General features: G+C 43.9%; 1 protein-coding gene across 1 annotated transcript in view; it reads left to right on the forward strand.

Moving 5' to 3' along the window:
- Positions 1–2,401: 2,401 nt before the first annotated feature.
- ATP10A (ATPase phospholipid transporting 10A (putative)) overlaps positions 2,402–21,227 on the forward strand; it is a gene marked incomplete at both ends in the record, with an annotated part of 118,164 nt that continues 99,338 nt past the window's right edge. The window contains 2 exons of the mRNA XM_082014283.1: positions 2,402–2,572; positions 2,869–3,173. Of these exons, the coding sequence (XP_081870409.1) occupies positions 2,402–2,572; positions 2,869–3,173 (476 nt within the window). The remainder of the gene's footprint in view (positions 2,573–2,868; positions 3,174–21,227) is intronic.

Consider the following 21,227-nt stretch of genomic DNA (forward strand, 5'->3'; position numbering starts at 1 on the left):
TGTGACCTCCTTATTCCATTTTGGCATTTCTGAAGAACAGGAAAAGGATTTTTGTTCATTCCAGCTTAGCTGTGAAGTTAACCCCAAGCATAAGCAAGTTAGGAACTGGTTAACCAAGGCAAAAAATGGACACAAAAAATTAAAATTGGGAGGTTTTTTCATTGTCTCCTTTTTCTGTATGGTTTAAGTACTTTTTCCCTTATGAACAAAGTAACAGGTTTAGGAAAGAAAATCAGGCCGATTCTCCCTTTTCCCCTTGCACAAAGTAAAACCTTGTTGTTTCCATATTCCAAGAGCTGGGAAACCCAGCTAGGCTTGCAGTATCGTCGGAAAAGCTGACAGCAGGATTGATGAAGGGTTTCATACAGTACCACCATCAGGCCATGCGCTGAATTTGCACTCAAGAGATGCCCCAGTCCTGTCCTGACTTCATGTCAAGGAAAGATGTGTATACTTAATGTCTGTTTTCCACTATAACAAGACACCCGCTGACAAGTATTAGGGGCTTGCTATTGTACTCAGTATGATCCCACCTTGGGATATCACAGGATCAGGACCAAGGGTCACACCGCAAAATGTATCTGCCCTATGGTTTAGACATAGCCTGGAGTGACCTGTGGCAGTCTTTTCTGCTGCCTCAGGAATCCCATACTCAACAGGTGTGCTGTTAAATCCCAACCTAAAGTTAATCAAACAGCTGCAAAGTCTCATGTCATGTCCAGGGGCAATAATCTTCAGTATTCTCATGTTATTTGTACTATAAAGATCTGCATACATTTACATGCTCATAACTTGAGACTATGCCCTTCAATCTGGATTATTCTCTCTCTGACATTTTAAGTCCATCTATCAGGCTTTCCATCTTTGCCCACAACTGCATCTCCCTCCAGAAAGTGTGGAGCGCAAACCTCAGTGCAAGAGGTAGCATTTTCTTTCCCTGACTGGAAAGCTGAGTGGTGTAGTTGACACGCCTGAGGGATGGGATGCCATCCAGAGGGACCTGGACAAGCTCCAGGAATAGGCCTGTGTGAATCTCATGAGGTTCAGCAAGGCCAAGGGCAGGGTCCTGCACGTAGGTCGGGGCAACCACCAGTATCGGTACAGGCTGCGGGATGAAGGGATCGAGAGCAGCCCTGCTGACAAGGACTTGGCGGTACTGGTGGATGAAAAGCTCAACATGAGCCATCAATGTGCACTCATAGCCCAGAAGGCCAACCGCATCCTGGGCTGCATCCAAAGCAGCGTGGCCAGCAGGTCGAGGGAAGGGATTCTGCCCCTCTACTCCACTCTGGTGAGACCCCACCTGGAGTCCTGCATCCAGCTCTGGAGCTCTCAGCACAGGAAATACATGGACCTGTTGGAGCATGTCCAGAGGAGGGCCACCAAAATGGTCAAAGGAATGGAACACCTCTCCTGTGAGGACAGGCTGAGAGAGTTGGGGTTGCTCAGCCTGGAGAAGAGAAGGCCCTGGGGAGACCTTCTTGCTGCCTTCCAGTACTTAAAGGGGGCTTACAAGAAAGGTGGGGTCAGACTTTTTAGCAGGGCCTGTTGCAATAGGACAAGTGGTAATGGTTTTAAGCTAAAAGAAGGTAGATTTAGACTAGATATGAAGAAGAAATTTTTGACAATGAGGGTGGTGAAACACTGGCCCAGGTTGCCCAGAAAGGTGGTAGGTGCCCCATCCCTGGCAACATTCAACGTCAGGTTGGACGGGGCTCTGAGCAGCCTGGTCTAGTTGAAGATGTCCCTGCTTATTGCAGGGGGGTTGGACTAGATGACCTCTAAAGATCCCTTCCAACCCAAAGATCCTATGATTCAATGATTCTGTGAAAGACCTACCACAAGGGAATAGAAAAATCCACATAAAACTGAACATGGGTTACAGCACACCGCCTCCTGGACGGTTTTCCATCAGAAGCCTCCCTGTGGGTTGCCACCTTTGGGTTTGTCCCAAGTGCCGCGTCCTCCTCTGGCCGAACTGGCGCACCAGACAGAAGCAAGGAGTTGGGAGACGTCGCGCTGTATCGCCCGTGCTAAGCGCAGAGGCGGGAATAACCGTGGCACACGGTTCTAGTCAGAAAGTGGAGCATTTTGGAATGAGTCAGCCGATAAAACCTCCCGCCGGCCGCTGCTCGGGGTACTTGCACGAAGGCCGCTGCAGAGCTGCGAACGCTTCCATGGAAATTTTTCCTTTCTACACCCAAACCTCCTCCTCCTCCCCACACGCAACGGGACGCCAAAGCAGCCGATAAGGTGCCCCGGCGGCTCCGTGCCGCGGGGCGGGGGCCCGGTACCCCAGGGGCCGTTGAGGCGGGCTACGCGCGGCAGCGCCGCGCTCCGTTTCCCGCCGGCGGCCCCCGCCGCTCCCCCGCCCCCCCACCGCCCCGGCGGCGGCCGCGCCATGGCGTACGGGACGGCGGCCGCCGCATCCCCCGCGCCCTGGGCCGGCCCGGGGCCCGGCCCGCCAGCGGGACGGGGCGAGGCCCGCGGGAGGAGGGCTCGGCTCGCCGCCTGCCCACGTCCCCTCCCCGGCCGAGGAGGAGGAGGAGAAAGCGAGCGAGGTCCCGGCAGAGCGGGTAGGAGAGGGTTTGAGAGAGCCCTCCTCCCCCCCCGGAGGGGAAAAGGAAAGAAGAGTCGTGGCGGGCGGCGGAGGATGATAACTTAGGGCCCTGCCCAGCGGTGGGAGCTGGCGGCGCTGCCCCGGCGAGGGCGGCTAGGAGGGCGGCAGCGATGTCCCAGGGCACGGCAGGAGGAGAGGGAGCGCCCCAGGTGCTGCCGGAGGGGAAGGAGAGGCAGAGGAAGCGGAGGCGGAGGAAGAAGAAGGAGAGTAAGACACGGTTGGTGCGCTCCAACTTGCTGTCACCCGAGGCCGAGGCGGAGAAGTCCAAGAGGACAGTCCTGGCCAGCAACCGCCTCAAGACCACCAAGTACACAGCGCTCTCCTTCCTGCCCAAGAACCTCTTTGAGCAGTTCCACCGCCTGGCCAACGTCTACTTCGTGTTCATCGCGCTCCTCAACTTCGTGCCGGCCGTCAACGCCTTCCAGCCGGAGCTGGCCTTGGCCCCCGTGCTCTTCATCTTGGCAGTCACTGCCATCAAGGACCTGTGGGAGGATTACAGCCGCTACCGCTCCGACAAGGAGATCAACCACATGGAGTGCCTGGTGTACAGCAGGTGAGGCGACGTGGGGTGGGTGGGCGCCGGGATGGGGAGCACTGCCGGGCGTGGGAACTTGGGTAAGCAGAGGTGTGGAAGCGGGGCAGTGCGCAGGTCCGTTGTGGACGACTTTTGTTTCCACTCCAAGCGCGAAGAAACTCCCAGTTGCCCCTGGAGCTGGTGTCTCCCATCTCTTCACTGAGAAAAGAGTAGGAACTGTGGGAGTTCCTACAGTCCTGTACCTTCAAGTGAAAGCAAATGGCTCTGATCAGTGGGATCTTGCAGTAAATCACTGATTTATGAGTAAGCAGCTTTTTTTTTAATAGGGCTACACACATGCTCCAGGCTTGTTAGTGTTTTATGTTTTAAAGGAAGGACAGTGCATGGCAAAGTGAATGTAAGCATCACAAGCAGTTTGCAAGCCTTGATGCGAACACTTCCCAGTGTGAGCGGTCAGTTACTCCAGTGTATAATTTCAGGCATTAATTTGTTTTTAGCAATATGAGACCTCACTCAGATAATCTGCTATTAAGTCTTTTCTGAGTGAAGGAAGGGTAGAGGCTGGAGGCTTCTGCATTTGAGTTAGGACTGTGAGGTTTCATGACATGCGAATTAGCAAGCCTGAGCTATGTTTGCTTTTCGGATGAATGAGGCAATCTTTCCATTGAACTTTTTCCATTTACTTTTAAGCGAATGCTTTTTTTTTTTATCGTCTCAAGTGTCATCATTCCCTGTGACTTCACTGTTTCCCAAAGCTCATGGATGAAGCATTAGGTCATTTATCTCCTTCAGGTATTTTTTTTTTTTCAAATGATCTGGGCTATACTACAGCCTTGGTATCTGTAAATAAGACTGGAAGGACTTTTGCAGTAACATTTATGTGCTTACAGTCCAGCTTTACAGAATTTTTGTTTTGCTTTTCTCTCAGTGCCAGATAGTTATCTTGTAGTAGCTAAGGCTAAGGTTTCGTGGCAACTGAGAGAACATACTTTTACGAGAGAGAAGATTTTAGTTCTCTTTCCGATGCTTCTAAGTCTAACAGAAACGAAACACGTGCCAAGAAGCTTACTCTCTGATTCCACAGGCTGTCTGGGAGGGGTCCTCTAAGCTGACGTAAGCACCGAGGCAGCGAACGACTCTCCTATTGTAAGAAAGGCATGTGAAAAAAAAATGCTAAAAAGAACTCAGAATAGGCTGCGTTTTCAACATCAGCAGACTCAACTTGTTATTTCACAAACTCATATCGCACAAGAAATCTCACCCAGGGGTATTCCCCCACCAGTAGATATGCATGCATGGGAACACAAGTAAAATGGCCTTATTTCTGTAAACTAAACCAAAAATAACCTAGCCAAATCACACATGTAGACATAGCTAACCTAAGGCTGCACTTAGTGCCTTATTTACTTGTACTTGTCCTTAACTCTGAACACTTCTGCCATTGAGGGAGATGGGTGGCAGGAGGGGTAGTAAGGGACTATTCTTGTAGTTAAGTAAAATACTGCTGGTAAGGATGGTTAATCTAGACTTTACCAAACAAAATCAGTTTAGAAATAAGCTCTCATGTCTCCTAGGTTGAAAAGGAAGAAGAAGTACCCGTTGCAGAAACTATTCAAAATACTAACAAATACCAGTACTGGGATATTAATTCTGGAATGTTTCTCCCCACTGCAATTTTCCATTGTTGCCAAAAAAAGTAGATGTGACTATGAGAAAAGGTGTACCTTTGGTGTTAAGATCACTTGTGCTCTTTTGTGAGTCCCAGCAAAGCACACTGCCCTTCATACTCCTTATCAGTGCCAGAATAAAAGTCAGAATTGTTCCTTTTACTAGAGAGTTTGGATTACTGTTGAGTGACACTTGCACAGCATAACTTGGGAGTAGTTTGCCTGTGCATTTGCATCAAAGGTGCATGTCAGCCTAATCCCTGTGGGGCAGTGAACGCAGAAGCTTAGGAACTCTGTCACCTGCTCAGGCACAGTGTTCTGGCTGGGAGCAGAGCTGAACAATCGCTCCTTACAGCCCTCTGCAGAAGCCTAGGCCCTGGTAGCAGCTCACCTATTTCCACCTTCCAGCAGTCCCTAGGAAAAGCTCCCTTTCCACAGTTAAAAAAGTAAAAACAAAGCAGGAAGTTAAAATAATTTGCTGATATGTTTTTAATTTGCTTACTTTTTCTTCTTTTTTAGCCTTTTTTTAAACTTCACCAAGTCACTTTTTCCCCAGTGAGTGAGATAGGACTAGAAACTTGCTATTTTTGGAGATAAAAATAAGATTCTCACTAAGTCGAATGACAGGGAACCAGGATTGAGTGCTTTGTATCAAGATCATGGAAGTTGCTGGTCGAGAGTTCAGAAAAGCTGTTTTCTCAGAAAGGTGTCATACCAGGAGAAACACAAGTGATTGGATGTGACTTTTATGTTGTGTCCTTAGACTGTGTTTCTGGAAAAATGTTGTAGTATAAATGTTACCTAAGGAAGTAATAAATGACAGCTTTTCTCCCCACATCCGTTTTATGCTGATCACTTTATCAGTTTTACCACCTCTTGACCAAGCCAGACTCTTCCTCCTCCCTGCCTTGATCTGCCACTTCCTTGTGGTGTCGTGGAGGCCGAGTTTGATGCAAATGCTGTCCTCGATAGAAATGCTTCCCCGTAGGTAGGGCAGGTTAATGAACACATCTGTAGTCATGTGCCAGTCTAGTCCTGCCAGAGAGCAGCGACTCTTCCCTTGCTGGTGAGTACTTCGTAGCTCTCAAAGAAGCCTTCTGTGAGATGGGATGTATCTCAGTTCTAGGGTGGTCGTCTGTGCTGTGGTGGGCTCCCTTTCCTGCCAGCCTCCCACACAGCTGCAAGAGAGACACCTCACACACAGGCTAGAGCGTTCAAACACAGACTACAGCAAATGGCAGCGAATTACAAGTCAGCAGCTTCAGACAGGAACTTTTGCTTCACAGTAGCAGAGAAAAGCCCTGTATCGCACCTTATATACTGTTTAGTGACCAAGTAAAGATTCAAGGCGGATCTTGTGTGTTCTGTCATATATCCTCTGTGTGCTGCTTTTCTGGCTGCTGAAGTACCCATCCCCTGTTAGATACAAGCAGCAATTAATGATGCAAGATCTACAGGACAGAGAGAAAGCAGGGGTAGGCAGACTCTACTGCTACTGAGGCCAGCTCATCAACGAGGAGGTTCAACAACGTGCAGGCAGTGTCCACTGTGAGGTCCTCTGGAGCAGCCTACGCAGGCAGATCATGCTAGTAATCTGATGTGGGGGCAAATACTGTTCTCCTGCTACGCTGAGTGCTTGACAGCTGGTGTGCAGACAAGGCCTTCTTCCTCCTGCCTGCCCAGTGGTGTGGACTCAGATGACCCATTCTCTTACAGCCACTGCTGAATCAATGACTCAGGGCTCATAGTTGGCAACACTTACAGGACGATAGAACAGCAAAGGATGATGCAACCTAAAGTAAAAAGCTGAAGAGGGATGCAGCTTGTTTTCGCAGAAGGAAGACAGCTTTTGTTTAGAAATTCTGGATGTTTTGCAGAGTCCCTCAAAAGATACTGCTTTCTAGAGTCAGGAAGGGGAAAATCCCTGATTCTTAGAATCAATTGAAAGAAGCTGTGGCATTTGAATTGGCAGCATACGTCAAGGAATGAAACATGCTGGAGAATTACAAACTTGTGTTGCTCTGGGATAGAGTTTGCAGGTCCACCTGTAAGAGCAGTCAGGGTTGTGACAGGCAAAGAGGGAAGGTTTTTCTTAGCCAAGAGAAGTTAATAGGGCCTCTCTCTAGAGGCCTTTAAGGGCACCTCCTCCATTTGGCAATAAGGAGGAAATTAGGCACTTACTTTAGGAGGACAGTTTCACAGGTCACCTAGAATTTAGATTCCATGCAGGTGCTTAAGTTAGGAATGCTGGATCACAGCCAAAACTCTTCTTAGTTGGTTTAAATGGAGAGAAGTTACAAAAGCAGTAGAGCCCAGCCTGCAGAAAATTGTTTTGTGTGCATAACCTTTGCAAAGCTGTGATCATCTTAGTCTCCTATCTTTGTTCCTCTTCCTCATTTCCATCACCCAGGGATGGAGGTTGAAGACTGGAGATTACAAATTCACAATCTTAACAGTGAAATCTTGTTTGGCTAGTTACTTTTCTGTGTTATTATCTTGGACTTGGAGGATGGGAGGGTGATTTTTTCTTTGCAGAGCTCACTGCATTGAGCTCCAGTGCTTACCAGCTCTGGCTGGAGTTGTGGATCGCACATGTAAATGTTTACTCCAGATAATTCCAGGATGCACACATTGCTGCTGCTGTTAAATATTTGATAGAACGAAATTTGTCAGTGGAGCAGAAGTGTTAAAACTCTTCTGAGCTGGGGCTTTGTTTTCGGTGTGCTGTTACGAAGTATGGTATACATTTACATGGTATGTAAATAGAAGATGAATAGTGATAACTACAATCACAACAAATAATGGCACTCATCCAGCAGGGAATTACAGTTTGTTACTGACTCAGTGCTGTGTTGGTGAAATAATCTCTGCTGACATTTTTCTAGGAGCCTTATGTTCAAAACCAAAGGGCTTTGCTTTTTAAATCTACTCTCTAACTCTTGCTGTGTCCATTGAAGAGTATTGCTAAAGAGTATAATGGTCTCTGCATACTGATCAGAGAGTGGTAACTGCTTCTTCTGTCAAACTGTGACTTAGAAAATCCATGACAAATTGGAATTTACGACCAGATATTCGTCTCCCCTGAGGTGTGGGGCACTCAGGCAGCTATCAAAGCAGGCTCTTTTACATTAAATGTTAATTTCTTTCTGCAAAACTCAAGAGGAGGAGATAAGAGAGTTTGAGGTGGGCAGTGTGTTTCATACAATTTCCAAAATACACTCCCTTCTTCCTCTCTTCTGTCAACCCACCAGTGAAAGCAATTCCAGCCTTGGAGAAAAGAGATACAGCAGTGTTACCAAATCTTCTCAAGGGCACAGCAGATCCCACTCATGGCCTCTAAAAAAGCCACTCGATGACTTGCCCTGCAACCACTTCACCTCTGAGGTGCCTTATTTTGCTGGCAACACAGTCTCTGGGGAGTTGGGTTGTGATTATCTCCCACTGCTACCCCGACAGACAAGAGTACCATCTTGTCCCAAAACGTGCTGGCAGGGTAAGACATTTCTCACCAGAAGAAATAAGCTTGTGTCATTCCTTCCAGAACACAAATGTCACTATATGTGATTCAAAAGGAAACTACCTGGGATTACTCAGTTTCCTCTGTGAGGGAGCTTGATGCACAGAAGACTGAAAGCAGAAAGTATCAATCTGAATCTGTTGATGAAGTCAGTGTTCCCTCCTTGAGTTTCAGAGAGATGTGGCTCTGTTCATCTTATTGTGTGTTTGTCCTTCGCTTCAGTTTGGGCGAGACTGGCAGTGAGTAGAACTCACTGGGAGATATAGTAGAAGCTCTTCTGTTAGGCTGCTAGGGAGCAATTTCATTCTGCAGTAGAGTTTATCCTAGTAGCAAGGGATGTCTGTGCTAATCTTCTGAGATGTAGCCAGCTGCAATGCACAGGAGAACCCATCCATCTGTCCAACTATATGTATGCAGTTTATTTGCTATTCCGTGTAGGGCAAATTTTCTAAGTGCCTGAGCTTCACTACTGGAAAAGAAAAATGCTCGCCCCTTATTACTAAGCTCTTTCATTAGTATAGGATGTCATGAGACCAGTTGTAGGCTGTTTCACGCCTCTGGCTAACTGCCAAAGATGATGCTGTTAATCTCCACTGAAAGACCTAGTGATGTCCCCAAATTATTTTTTGCAGATACATGCTGCACTCTGGAGAGACACTAGCTTGTGCTAAGCAGACCACAGCCCAGAAGTATAGGTGGCCATCTTGTGTGCAGATCTACTTGCTCTTGAGCCCATGATTATTGCTAGAGGTGGCCGAAAGATGAATAACAGACCTACTTGATTCTGTCAAAGTACATTTCCAAAGAAACTGTACAAAAGGAAAGAATAGCATGTATTGTTCAACTCTTCCTGATACTGTGATTCCAGATTCCACCTTCCACATGTCATCTGGTCAGCAAAATTGAAAACTGGAGTTGAAAACCCTGACAACCATGCTATACATCAATGTTTTACGGAACTGCTCATTAGCTGGCATGGCATAACTTAGCCAGGGCATTCCTCCCGCTAGCAGGCCAGTCCTCCAGAAGTACTTGTTTAACTTCTCTCAAGCTCTGTCTGGGAGGCCTTAATTTTACTATGGAAGTGTTGGAGGACTCCAGGGAATGAAAAAGACTTAAAGGGCTTTTTGTGGTTTTCCCTCCTCCTTCTGTTCAATGTTGTCTGATAAGGAAGATGAAAATGGGGAATGAAGGAGGCTCCCTGCCACTGGGCAGGACTTCCTCAGATGCTTCATCCACGCTGGCACAACCCATATAGATGGACAGGCTGCCTACCTTGACACAGAAACAGGAGAAGTCTGAGTGACAGATGTCCCCTCACTATGTAATCCAGCATGTTCCCCATTTGCAGGGTAGTTTCTCTGCCCAGGAGCAGTCTAAGAGGTGTCTCTTCTCTCCACCTGCAACACTAGACCTTTGAGGTGTGTGGAGCTTTTGTGTATGTACACAGTAAGAGCAATGCAGCTGGCAAGCCAAATCCACAGCATCAGGGTTATGCCCATTTGCAGGATTTACGCTGTGCAGGCTTGGTTTTAGCAACCACATATACTGAGAACAATTAAGTACATGAAAAGCAGAAAAATGTGTTTCACTTCACACAGTTGGGGAGATGAACCAGTTTCTACAGCTTACCTTCAGCCTCAGTGTTTTCACTTGGTAGTTGGCACTAATGCAACTATGTTAGTGGCCAGTCATGTTTGTTACCCAGAAGAGATCTGCAGCAGAAACGTGATCCGAACCCTGCTGCTACCCTGCAGCAATACACTCTACCCGACCTTGTCTCACCAGGATGTGGAAGCAAGACAGTGGGAGTCTCCACACACTGGGCCAGGGAGACTGCATTTCAGTGAATGGCATAATTGTAAAGTGAGGAGCTGACTCGATGCTAAAAGCCAGGACACTGACCTCCTACTGATAAATAGGTGTAGATACGGGCAGCAGCTTCCTCTCATGTATGTCAAGCACAAAAGTTGACCCATGCCCAAAATGCAGCCACAACGGAAATGTGTCAAAGATGCTAGCTTATAGCCTTTCCTAGGTAGGTGCTTGTGGTGGTGTGGAGGGGAGAGGAGCTGCAGGGGGCATGACAGTGACATCCTGTCCCAGGAGCTTGAGTGGCCCTAATATTGAGCGCAACTGAGGAAATGTACATATATATGTTTGATTCTGAAAGATTTGACAAAGCAAGCCTTAGATTTAATTTGAGGAAGATGACCTGCATGTTTCTGAATGAGCTGGTTTACTCTCTGCTGTGTGTCCAGGAAGTGGGAATGGGGGGGTTCAAATGAAGAGCTTACAGTGCCTGCAAGATGTGAGCTGAGAGGAACAACTTTCTGTCTTTTACTACTTCTAGAATATAGCTACACAACCTGTCCATAGAAAGCTGCTAGCCACCCGGCTAAATAGGGTGTTCTGTTCTGTGGACTGCAGAGGATATCTAAACCGTACGAGCTGGCAAACTGCCACCTAGTTCTTTGTTCCAACAGGAGCAATGTTTTATTCTGTTTCAGGGCTGTTACAGGTGAAATTCTCTGCCATGATCAGCCTACGCCCTTAAAGCCATGTTGGTCAAAGGACAGTCTTGAACTGGCAAGGCATGCATTTTAGGGGTGAAACATCAGCCATCTCCTCTGCTATTTTATTACAGTTTTATTCTTGTCTGATCACAATTTCTCTAGAGTGACAAATAGGCCAGTCTCTCCAGTGCAGCGACCAACATTTGTATCATGCCCAGTCATTTCATAAACCTAGACTCTGCTGGAGGTTTGTTATAATAGGCATGGAGGTCACTTGTTTTGTTTTTATGCACTGGTTGCCTGGAAATACTGACCTACTTCAAGGAAGAGTTTAAATGTTTGACTGGCAACTGCACTCCAGTTCTTCTGTATCTGTGCTATTATATTAACACTGAGGGTGTGAACACTATTGCAGAGTATTTGGTATTTCTGTAATTTTGATGGAGGTTTTAGTTTTGACTTTTGGAGAGAAAGTCCATTATGAAGTGGCAGCATTTGTAACTGTAGTTCTTTACCTTTGTGTGTTATCTTATGCTCACTAGGCTTTTTCTAGGTTGCACAGCCATATACCTGTATGCTTGCCCCTTGTCTGTTCACCTTCCTGCCTTCCAGTGACAACCTGAATATGCCTGTTTTGGCTATGTTAGCTGATTTTATTTGTTCATTATCAAGTTGTTGGGCAATTTTTTGTGAAATCTCCCAAAATATTGAGGCCAACACAGGAGTGCTGAATAGCAGTCACCTGAATACAACTGTGAGCATGTTCAAGATCTCTCAAAATCCAGGCATGGAGTACGATGCCTCAGAAGAGATGCCAATGGACAAATTTTAGCAGGCAGATTTAGCAGCGAAACCCTTAAAGATGCAGGAAGTTCAGTAAGTGCATTAGAAAGATGTAATCTGTTTTGGGCAAAAGTAGATTATAAGAAATCACATCTAATCCACCTAAGTCTGATCTTGCAGTTGTAGTGCATTATTTTTGTGTGGGCCCACACTTATATTTGGGGGTTCAGATGCTTTCTATATTTTTTTCTCCCTTTTTAGAATTCCCATGTTCTAATTGTCAGCTTCCCCTTGCTATACTTCCCTCTTTGGTGTACACCTGCAAAGCAGTGAAGCAAAAGCTTGATCTTACACAGTTTACCAGAATAAAGACATATATTGTTTTTATCTGCACACTTGAGAGCATTTTATTCTTCCTTCCTTCACTGTCATATGTTCATATTTTATCAGAGATGCTCAGGATAGCAGTGCCTGTCTCCTGATAGACAGGCTGATGTGCGTCTTAACTCTTCTGCATATGCCATCAGTTGTCTTCCCTGTAAACAGCAGTGAACCACTGATAGTAGCTGGCTGGCAGGAAACCCTCTCAAGTGCTAATTAGGTTCTCTCTGACCTGACAAGGATATTTCCTGAAGAAGTTTGCCAGGTTCTTTCTGGGACATGATGTGAGATTTTTTTCACATTGCTTTTAGCTAAAAGGTATGTGTCCAGTCTGACCAAGTCATCTACACTTGTGCCACAGTCAGTGGAGAGCATTGAACGGTTTGGAAGGGGAGAGGGAAATCCTTCCAGTTTATTTGAGACACTTACCTTAGGTTAGTTTGAAACCTCTCTCCAGTGATGATACAGGTGAAGCTAAACTAGATGACTGACTTACACAGCTAAGTTCAGGTAAGACAGATCTTGTCAGTAAACTCCGAGGGGATAGATTTTAATTCCTGTTAATGCTCCATATGATTTTTGGACTGTAGAAGAGTAGCCTGTCCCCCTCAGTATGTTTAATGGTTTATTTAAGAACTACACTTTGAGAATCACAGATGCAAGTATGTTCCCCTGTCAGATGAAGGGACTGACCCAGTATCCACTGTTACATCTCCTACCACATTCTGCCTTCAGCATTAGCCATCAACATCTTGTTCATACTAGTGAAATGTATTTTATCATTTATCTCAGTGCTGAGAAACAATGTAAGAGGTTAGTTGTTATCATTAAATAATTTTCCTCTTTGAATAACTGATTACATTTGCATTTCTGTGGGGTTTTTCAGACTGCCCACATAATGTGAGGAATCTTGGTATTTTTGGGATGTTATTTGTTCTTTAACCTCAGATGCAGCTTTTGGGGAGGAGCATTGAAACATAAGGTAGGATGTTCCTAATTCTGCTTTCTTCTGTTTGTCTGGATGTACCTAATTAGGTCAACTAAAACCACTTTGCAAGCTGTGTGTCTTAAAATGCAGAGGGCAATTGCGTGTTTGACATAATCATGGCTGTTACAAGTGAAAGTGGGGCTTCACTGTTAGGTGTCTGACAAATATCACAGATGGCTATTGGGCTTATGTTTTATGTCCAGTAGGATCAGATGTTAAAACCTGCATGGGATATTGCTAGGTGATCAGGGATTGAATCAGACGAATCAACAGTGGAATTATTCTGCTAATTTTGAGCACCAGTGATTTACCCTTGGTTGCCAATTTCTATGCTGAAATTTTAGTGCCTGTCCATATGGGAGCATAGGCACATGCAGATGTACCATGTAGCCACATAAGAGGTGCAGCACCGTAAGATGTCATACCACTGTTTGCTGTCTTGAAAGTCCTAAGTTCTGTTCATCTGATTGCAGCATTTGACACTCTGCTCTTCCTAATTGTTCAGGTTTAAATGTACTGTCTCCTATCGGGTTTTTCTTACATATGTCTCTCATTTATTTTCAGTGCAGTTCCCTGTGTCTGTCTGCTTTTTGTGACAAGATCATGGTTGTGTGTGGGGGCTCCTATTTCTGTCAGATCCTGTGGGAGCTTTCCAAAATGCAAGTGCAACAGAAATGCTGTACCACAGCTGAGCCAACCATCAGTCTAGTGGTGCAGATGTTTAATCTGCTGCACCGATTTTCCAGGAGTCCAGTTTAAAGTCCGTAACAGCCCTTGTCATGGACTGAACAATCTATGATACCCCCTCAATTTGAGGAATGTGGACTTCATTTAAGTCCTGCCATCTTATATAATGACTTATTAGCAGTGAAATAGCTTTTCTTCCTGGAGTGGGACATCTACCAGCTCATGCCAGAAAGCTGTGTGTAAAAACCTGTAAGACCTATCTACCAAAGAGTATTGGAGCATAAGATCCCCAGCCCCACAGTGTATTGCTATGCGTTAGAGCTAACAAAGGTAGCACTGAAATGTAGTCTAGGATAAAAAGTCAACAACCAGTGGATTTCGTGTATTTGCCAAGTGTTTGGTTGTTGATATGTTTTTTATTTTTTGCTTTTTTTGTGGTTTTTTTTCTGCCAGTTAATAAGACAAGTAGAAATTATCAGTTAGTACTCCAGTTTCAAAACTGTTAAAGAATCAATCTGATCATCACCAATCTCACTGAAGATAAAACTCATGAGAAAACCTAAGTCCAAAACATCCTTTTTCAGACAGAAGTACTGAAGAAGAATCTAGCATGATAAAGACAGAAGCGGTGTCTTTTAAGCACATACAGTGTCTCTACCTTTTAAAGCCTTTGTTCAGTGTTTTAGTTATGATTTCTCTAAAATTCCCCATGGTTATTCTAAATTCAATCCTCCTTGGAATGCAGAGAGCAGAAGAGGAGAGTTCCTGAGTTTATTTTCAGTGGCATTTGGTTTGGCTTAGATGATTTTTATAATGCTAATTTGGTCCTTGCATATTAATTCATGTTCTTCCTCTGCTGCTCCTAAATTGGAAACTTTCCATTTTACATCTGCCAATCTTGTCCTCAGTTGTTTAACCTTTATGCTTTAGCACTAGAAATAGCTGTTTTGTGCAGTGAATCCAGCCTCTTAGTCATAATAACATTCCCTTCAGCAACTTCTAGAAAGGTTTTTGGGTTTGGTTTTTTTGTTTTATTTTTTAACCACTATCCACATTTCCAGAAAGCATGCCTGAGTTGATGGTGCTATAACTTACCAAAATGTTTTAAGCAAGAAAAATACGTGTTCTTTACTCTCTACCACTGGAAGAAAGTTTAGAAACACAACCACATTGACAGAGGTGTTTAAGGCCAATGGTGCATTTCCCCAGTTAGTTGAGTAGTAGTCAAACTACATGCAAACTTGATTGCTGATGATTCAGGAGCAGAGTTCTTACTTTTCCAGTTATCGAATATACATCTAGATGTCCAGTGCTTCTGTGGGATGGCTCCTCATACATGTGTAACACTTTTCTGACCTGCTTTTGTAACTCATTAGTCCAGTTAGATTCCACAGCAGTTAGTTCCACAGAGGTCATACACAATATGAAAATATAATCTGCAAAGGAAGGGTCCCCAGCCTGTAACTTTTATTACTGTGCTGCACACCTGTACATATTTAGTGGGAGCTCTAAGGTAGTATGCAGTACACAGTGAGAAACTATTAGCACTGTATTTAGAAAGGTGAGTCTGTTCATCTTTTTGCCCAAGTATAACTCAAATAAGAGGCAAAGCCCAGAAAAAGATTTTTTCTTTCTAAGTGTGACTTCCTACCCAGTTGGTTACATGAATGCCAGTCCTTAAAACTCTCAGCTGTGAAAAGGGTGTCTGTATGTCACACATCCAGCACGAAGCAGGGCTGTCCCAGCTGACATACCTAAACACCTTCTGAGCACCATGCAGAGGTGCTTGCTGCTCTGGAAGCAATATGGGCCATTACTGTTGTGCTGCCTCTTAGCAGAGCTTGTTGGCCCAAACACAGCCAAGTTCACATGACTAACAGTTTTCTGTTTGTGGATGGGGCACAGCTGGTGGGAGTTTGGAACCCTGCACCCTGCTCTAATTTATTGTCCTCAGACTGAAAAAAGCCAGTAAGAATGTTCAGTAAATCCAGATGCAAACTGCATGACAACACTTAATTTTGGGGGGGTATTTCAGCTTGACTGTGACCAAAGGGATAGTAAACCATGATTCTCATTACTGGCAGTTAACGCAGCAGTGTCTCCTGAGTAACTTTGGATGAGGAAGTAAATTGTAAAAAATAGAACCCTGTCAAAACATGGGGGTTTTTTTGAGACATGTATGTAATAGGTGTGATTTAGGACATCAGCCCAGACCTAATTATCAGAAGACTCATGATTCAGGGTTGAAAAGCAAATTAAACAAGCTGAACATAGACTTAAGACACTCAAGTGAAGCAGATGTACACAAATGGTTCTGCAAGTTGTTAGGCTTAGCTGTGCTGTATATTAAGAAACCTCTGAATAAGAGATAGTAAACAGCCACTGAATGGGTGGCCATTACAAAAGCAGAGGTAGGTCTTTTTCTGCAGGCCTCTGAAGAGACCAGAAACTGATGGCCAAAATAACCACCGTGTTTTCATGGTACTGAAAGCAGGCAGCGCACAATAGCCAAGGAAGTGGAAATCCAGTCTTTTCACCATGACCTGGGATTATGCTTTGGCGAGCTCAAACTTTTGGTCCTGATTTTGCATTTCCAGGGGAGGTGCTTTACTTCAGAAGTTGTGCTTTGAACTCTCCTGGCACATAGAGGGCTGATGGTTGACAAAGAGATCAGGCTGCAGGGGTAGTACAGGCGGTCCTTAGTTCAGCCTGCTAGGAGAGGGAAGAACAGAGACAGACTTCCTGGATCAGTAGCACTGGCTCTGTCTCCTGTTTCAAGTTATTAAAATAACACTTCAGTGGTTTTTTAAAAGGCTTTTTCCTAAATGCTCTCTAATGCCCGTAATAATTTTAGATGCTGGGAAGTAAATATTTTTCTTCTACCAGTGAGTTTCAGGTTTTTTTCCCACTTGGCAAGCACTGGTATTTGGGGGTTTTATGTTTTGTTTTGGTTATTGTTCTACAATATTTAGGATGAAGTAGAAATTAGCTTTGCTAACAACACCTTGCAGATATACACACACAAAATACTTGAACTTGCCAAAACAAGTTATTTTTTGCATCAGCATTCTTGAGTTTATTTTCTGCATGCATGTTTTCAGAAAAAGAGTGCTTCTTACCAGCTGCTGTGGACAAAACATTGTGTCTGCAAGATTGTCAAACTGATGGCTTTTCAGTTAGTACTGTAGAGGTCAGCTATTGGAGAGACAGTTGGAGAAAAATAGGCAAAATTTTATTATTACAAGGCCACTTAAGATAAGACCAATGTTAAGATAAATTTTAAAATAGTGCAAAAGACAAATGTGGTTCTGACCTCTAATGCCAGAAAAATTAACTGTTAGTGTTTATAACTGGGCCTTGAAATGAGCTTTGGGAGGAGACTGTGTTTTGACTTACATTCAGCCCTTGATTTCTTTTTTTGATGGACAGTTTTATAGATCATGACAGACTGATTTTGCTTCACAAGCACATGAATTCTCCCTGCAGCAAGATGGGAACATCACCTGTAAGAGAAGGTCAGCAGTCCCAAGGCAAGCTATATCCTCCCAAAGTCAGGGCTTCAAGGGCATCAGTGAATGAAGATATGCTTACTGCATCCTTCCTGTTCATCCAGAGCACTGTTAAATATCCTGTCTAAGCGAGAGTCATGTTCCCTCCTCCCCCCTTTTTTCGTTTCTTGTTTGGTCAAGTGTCTTGTTGAATTGCTGAAAGGCCTTCAAGCGTTTTGGGGAAGAGGATGGCATTGAATCTCAAACACTTATGGTGAGTCAGCAGGTCTCCACTAGGGACTTCAACAGGATCTTGAACAAGTTGCATAACCCTTTCTGTGTATTAAAGTCATAGTCTACAAAATGGGAACAGCGTGATTTATCTCACAGGGTTTTTGAGGTTTCAACTGGGACTTTTAAAAGATGTCTTTGTTGTGACTTCCCCTTAAAATTGAATGGGAGTTCAGTGTCTTGATTTTCTCATTTCAGGGATTTTCCAAGCAGCTATCTTATGTGGAAAAGCTTGATTTTTTTTTTCCCTTGGATTTTTGGGTTATTAGTGATCTGATTTTAAGATCTCTTTAAATGGAGTGAAAAATAGGTTATGGAACAACTACAGTCCCAGTTATAAAGAAATCTGTATCTACCATCCATAAGGACCTGATGAATCCCAACATCACTGTGGTAAATGGATTATGATTACGCTACTTGTCCCACAATTCTCAGGGAAACTCTGAAATAAAAAAGATTTTAAAGGACCATTGTCAATCACCCTAGAAAAAGGTGGGCGTTTAGTTAAGACAAAGCAAAACGTTTGGAGGTGCCATGTGCAGAAATAACCATTTTCAGAAATGCCTCTTTACTGAAAAAATGTTACTGCACAGTAACAGTTGCCAACTGGTACAGGTGGAAGAATTTAGAAGGAAAGGAACAACACAGAATAAAAATGTATGTACAGTAACAAATTATGGACAGAAAGAGAGAATATTCCAAGTTCTCCATCGTGTTCCTTAGCTACAAATAATCCTGTGAAATATTTGTTCCAAAGGTCAAATAAAAAAAAGACTTCAAAGCAAAAAACAGTGGTACTGAAACTGTCTTTAGCAGGTTTATTCTGAAAATATTTCAGAAGGTGAGAAACTTCTCTTGTGCAACGGTCTCACAGGTTTTTACTGTAGGTGATGTTCTGCAAACACCTAGACCTTAGGATCACTTATGTCATCAGACTAAAATCAGGGTGTGTGGTTTTGGAAAACTTGTTTGGAGGAAGTGCTGATAAGCAAGGGAAACATTGGAAATGTTAAGCCAAATTCTGTGTTCACTGACCTTCCCTAGGACTGGACTGTGCAATGGTTTTAAACTGAAAGAGGACAGATTTAGATTGCACATTAAGAAGAATTTTTTTACAATAAGGGTGGTGGGAACAGGTTACCCAGAGAAGCTGTGAATGCTTCATCACTGGAAGTCTTCAAGGTCAGGTTGGACGGGACTTTGAGCAACCTGATCTAATGAAAGATGTCCCTGCCCATGGCAGGTGTGTTTCACTAGTTGATCTTTGAAAATCCCTCCCAGCCTAAAACATTTTGTGATTCTGTGCAGTAGAATAAAGGACTTCCACATGAATATCTGATCAGAGGGAAAGCTGGGATTCCCAAAAGGGATGAGAGTAAGGCATTAATTGTATCCACCAGCCAAACTTCCTTTAAACTGCTGAAGTTGCTGGGTATTCTCTGAAACCATCTAGAGCAACATGAGATTTGTCTTGCCTGGCTTCAGCTATTTGAATATTAGGCATTCAGTCCCATGAAACTCTTAAGACCTTCTCACTAGCCTGGGCAGAAAGATGGGCATCTCCAGAGAGCTGTTTGTCCCATCCATCTGCTGGGAAGAATCACCTGTCAGAAGGGCCCTCACCTCCCTTGCCATCTGCTGTGGAGACGTCTAGGCAGGTAGAGCTGATGAGATCTTCACATCTGCACAGATGAAATAAGGTGAGATGAAAATATTGTCTCACCAGGAGGGTGGATATGGATGTCCGTAAAGGTGGTCTTAACAGGGAAGTTTTACTTTTGTACTGATGGTAGGCAAATTGAATCATACTAACAGACTCGTCAGCTGCTTGTTTGACTTTGTTGTAAATATCAAAATTGATATTTTGTTGATGATAACTTTGCTATGAATTTTAGCCTAAATGTTATTGAGTTTTAGGGTTAATTAGTGCTATTCTGTTGCTTTATACAAGCCGGGGATGTGCTCTCTCAGAAGCAGCTCTTCTCATCATGCTGTGTGTATCAGTAAGCTGCTCATCAGTACCAAATCCCATACTGTGTTATAGGCCAAATTTTGTCAAAACTCCTGTAATTTTGTTAGTGTATCATCTGCTCTTTTTCTAACAATTGTAATGCTTCATTTCTTACCGGAGAGACTTTGCTTTTCCTGTCAAGTGTGAGTGAAGCTAGCAAACCCAGCAGCAAACCAGAAGTCCAGACCCAGGCTGTCCCCAGCCCTGTGCCAGCACAGTGTTGCCAGCGGATGGAGCCTTTCTGCCCATGTATCTCTGCCACCACTCTGACCCAAGAAACATAGGCCTTCAAAAGCTGTGGGCATATCTGAGTCCACTCAGATCTACTGCCAAAAGAAAGATGTTAGGTTAACCCATTATGGTATCCCTTTAAAAAATGCCTTCAGAGACCTTCTTACATTTCATGAATAGTACTCAGGTTTTCTTGTATAAACTGGGGTACCAAAATGCTATTTATGGTCATCTGTAATTAAGAAGATGAAATCTAGAAGTAGTCAGTGCTAAAGTCTTTCTGGCGAAGACTTTGATGATGCTACAGGAAGCATTCCCTTATCGGATATATAAATACTGAAAAAGCTGATCCATTTTCAATAGCATTGACATCTCTGCAGAATAGTATCCTCCATAAAATGGGGAAATGTGTGAAAATGTCACGTACTTCTAAGAGTTTGCCCATTGCCTATGCTGTATTCTGTACCGCTATAATAATTTTGTAAACATTAGGCCATTCTGAGCAATATAAATGTTTTACTTTATGTAGAAGGGAAGGAGATTGCTAGAGAGTTGATAGAGGTACATTGTTTTGTGAAGAAATACAGAAATGGAAAATTTACATCCACTGTGACTTTCTCTAGATTCTTTTGGTTGTAGTGGCACATTTTTTTGCCTCTTTCCAAGCCTTCGGTTTTCTCCTGTTTTGTTCTTTGGGGGGGAGTGGGGGGCGGGAAAGGAAGGCAAGTTTATAAATAGGATGGGAAAAGAAGGAGCAGTTTTATTTTTCAGAATGGAATATGCATGTTATTCACTGACCCAGAAAAATGAGCCACATGTACAAGATTTAAAATTTAAAAATTTAGGACATCTTTCCTCCCAGGCCTATAGAAGAGCTTTGGACTATATCAATTCATGTATCGGAGTGAATGCTGGGACTCAGCAGCGTTGGGGTCTGTTCCCTTCCCCAGCTGTGACAATCTGCCTGTGCGCTCTTGGACATTTTCTCCTGAAATGCACCCAGCAGTAGTTTTCCACCTGCATCTACAAATCCCAGGAGATGCGGGAGGCATTACGCATAGGTTTTGTGAAAGGTAAAAACAACCTTATTGTCAGTAGGCTTAAAATGCTGGATCTGTACTTCACTGTAAAAATGCTTGCATGTAAAAAATAAGACAAACCTCAAAAACCTCTGCTATCACTTACGGAACTTGGGACTGAAGCCTGCTTCAAACTGCAAAGACTATGAGACAGTCTGCTTATTTGAACTATCCACTTCAGCTATTTTGATCCATCCCAGCTGAGTTGTTGCCCCAGCACCTTTTTGTACAGTTTTGGAACATGGCAAATATTATATGTGGACAAAATCTAATTTAGTGCACTCTACTGAAAAAAAAACCAAAACTGTACTCAGTCATTTTGTTATCACACTTAACTGTTGTCACCTCATTGTTTATTTCCACACTGTGTGATGATGTACAAAAGAGGTTTTTGGTGTTTCTTCAGGGTAAGAAGCTGTAAGTTTATTCTCTA

This window comes from Phaethon aethereus, assembly GCF_964289735.1.
Source record: "Phaethon aethereus genome assembly, chromosome: 1".
NCBI lineage: Eukaryota > Metazoa > Chordata > Aves > Phaethontiformes > Phaethontidae > Phaethon > Phaethon aethereus.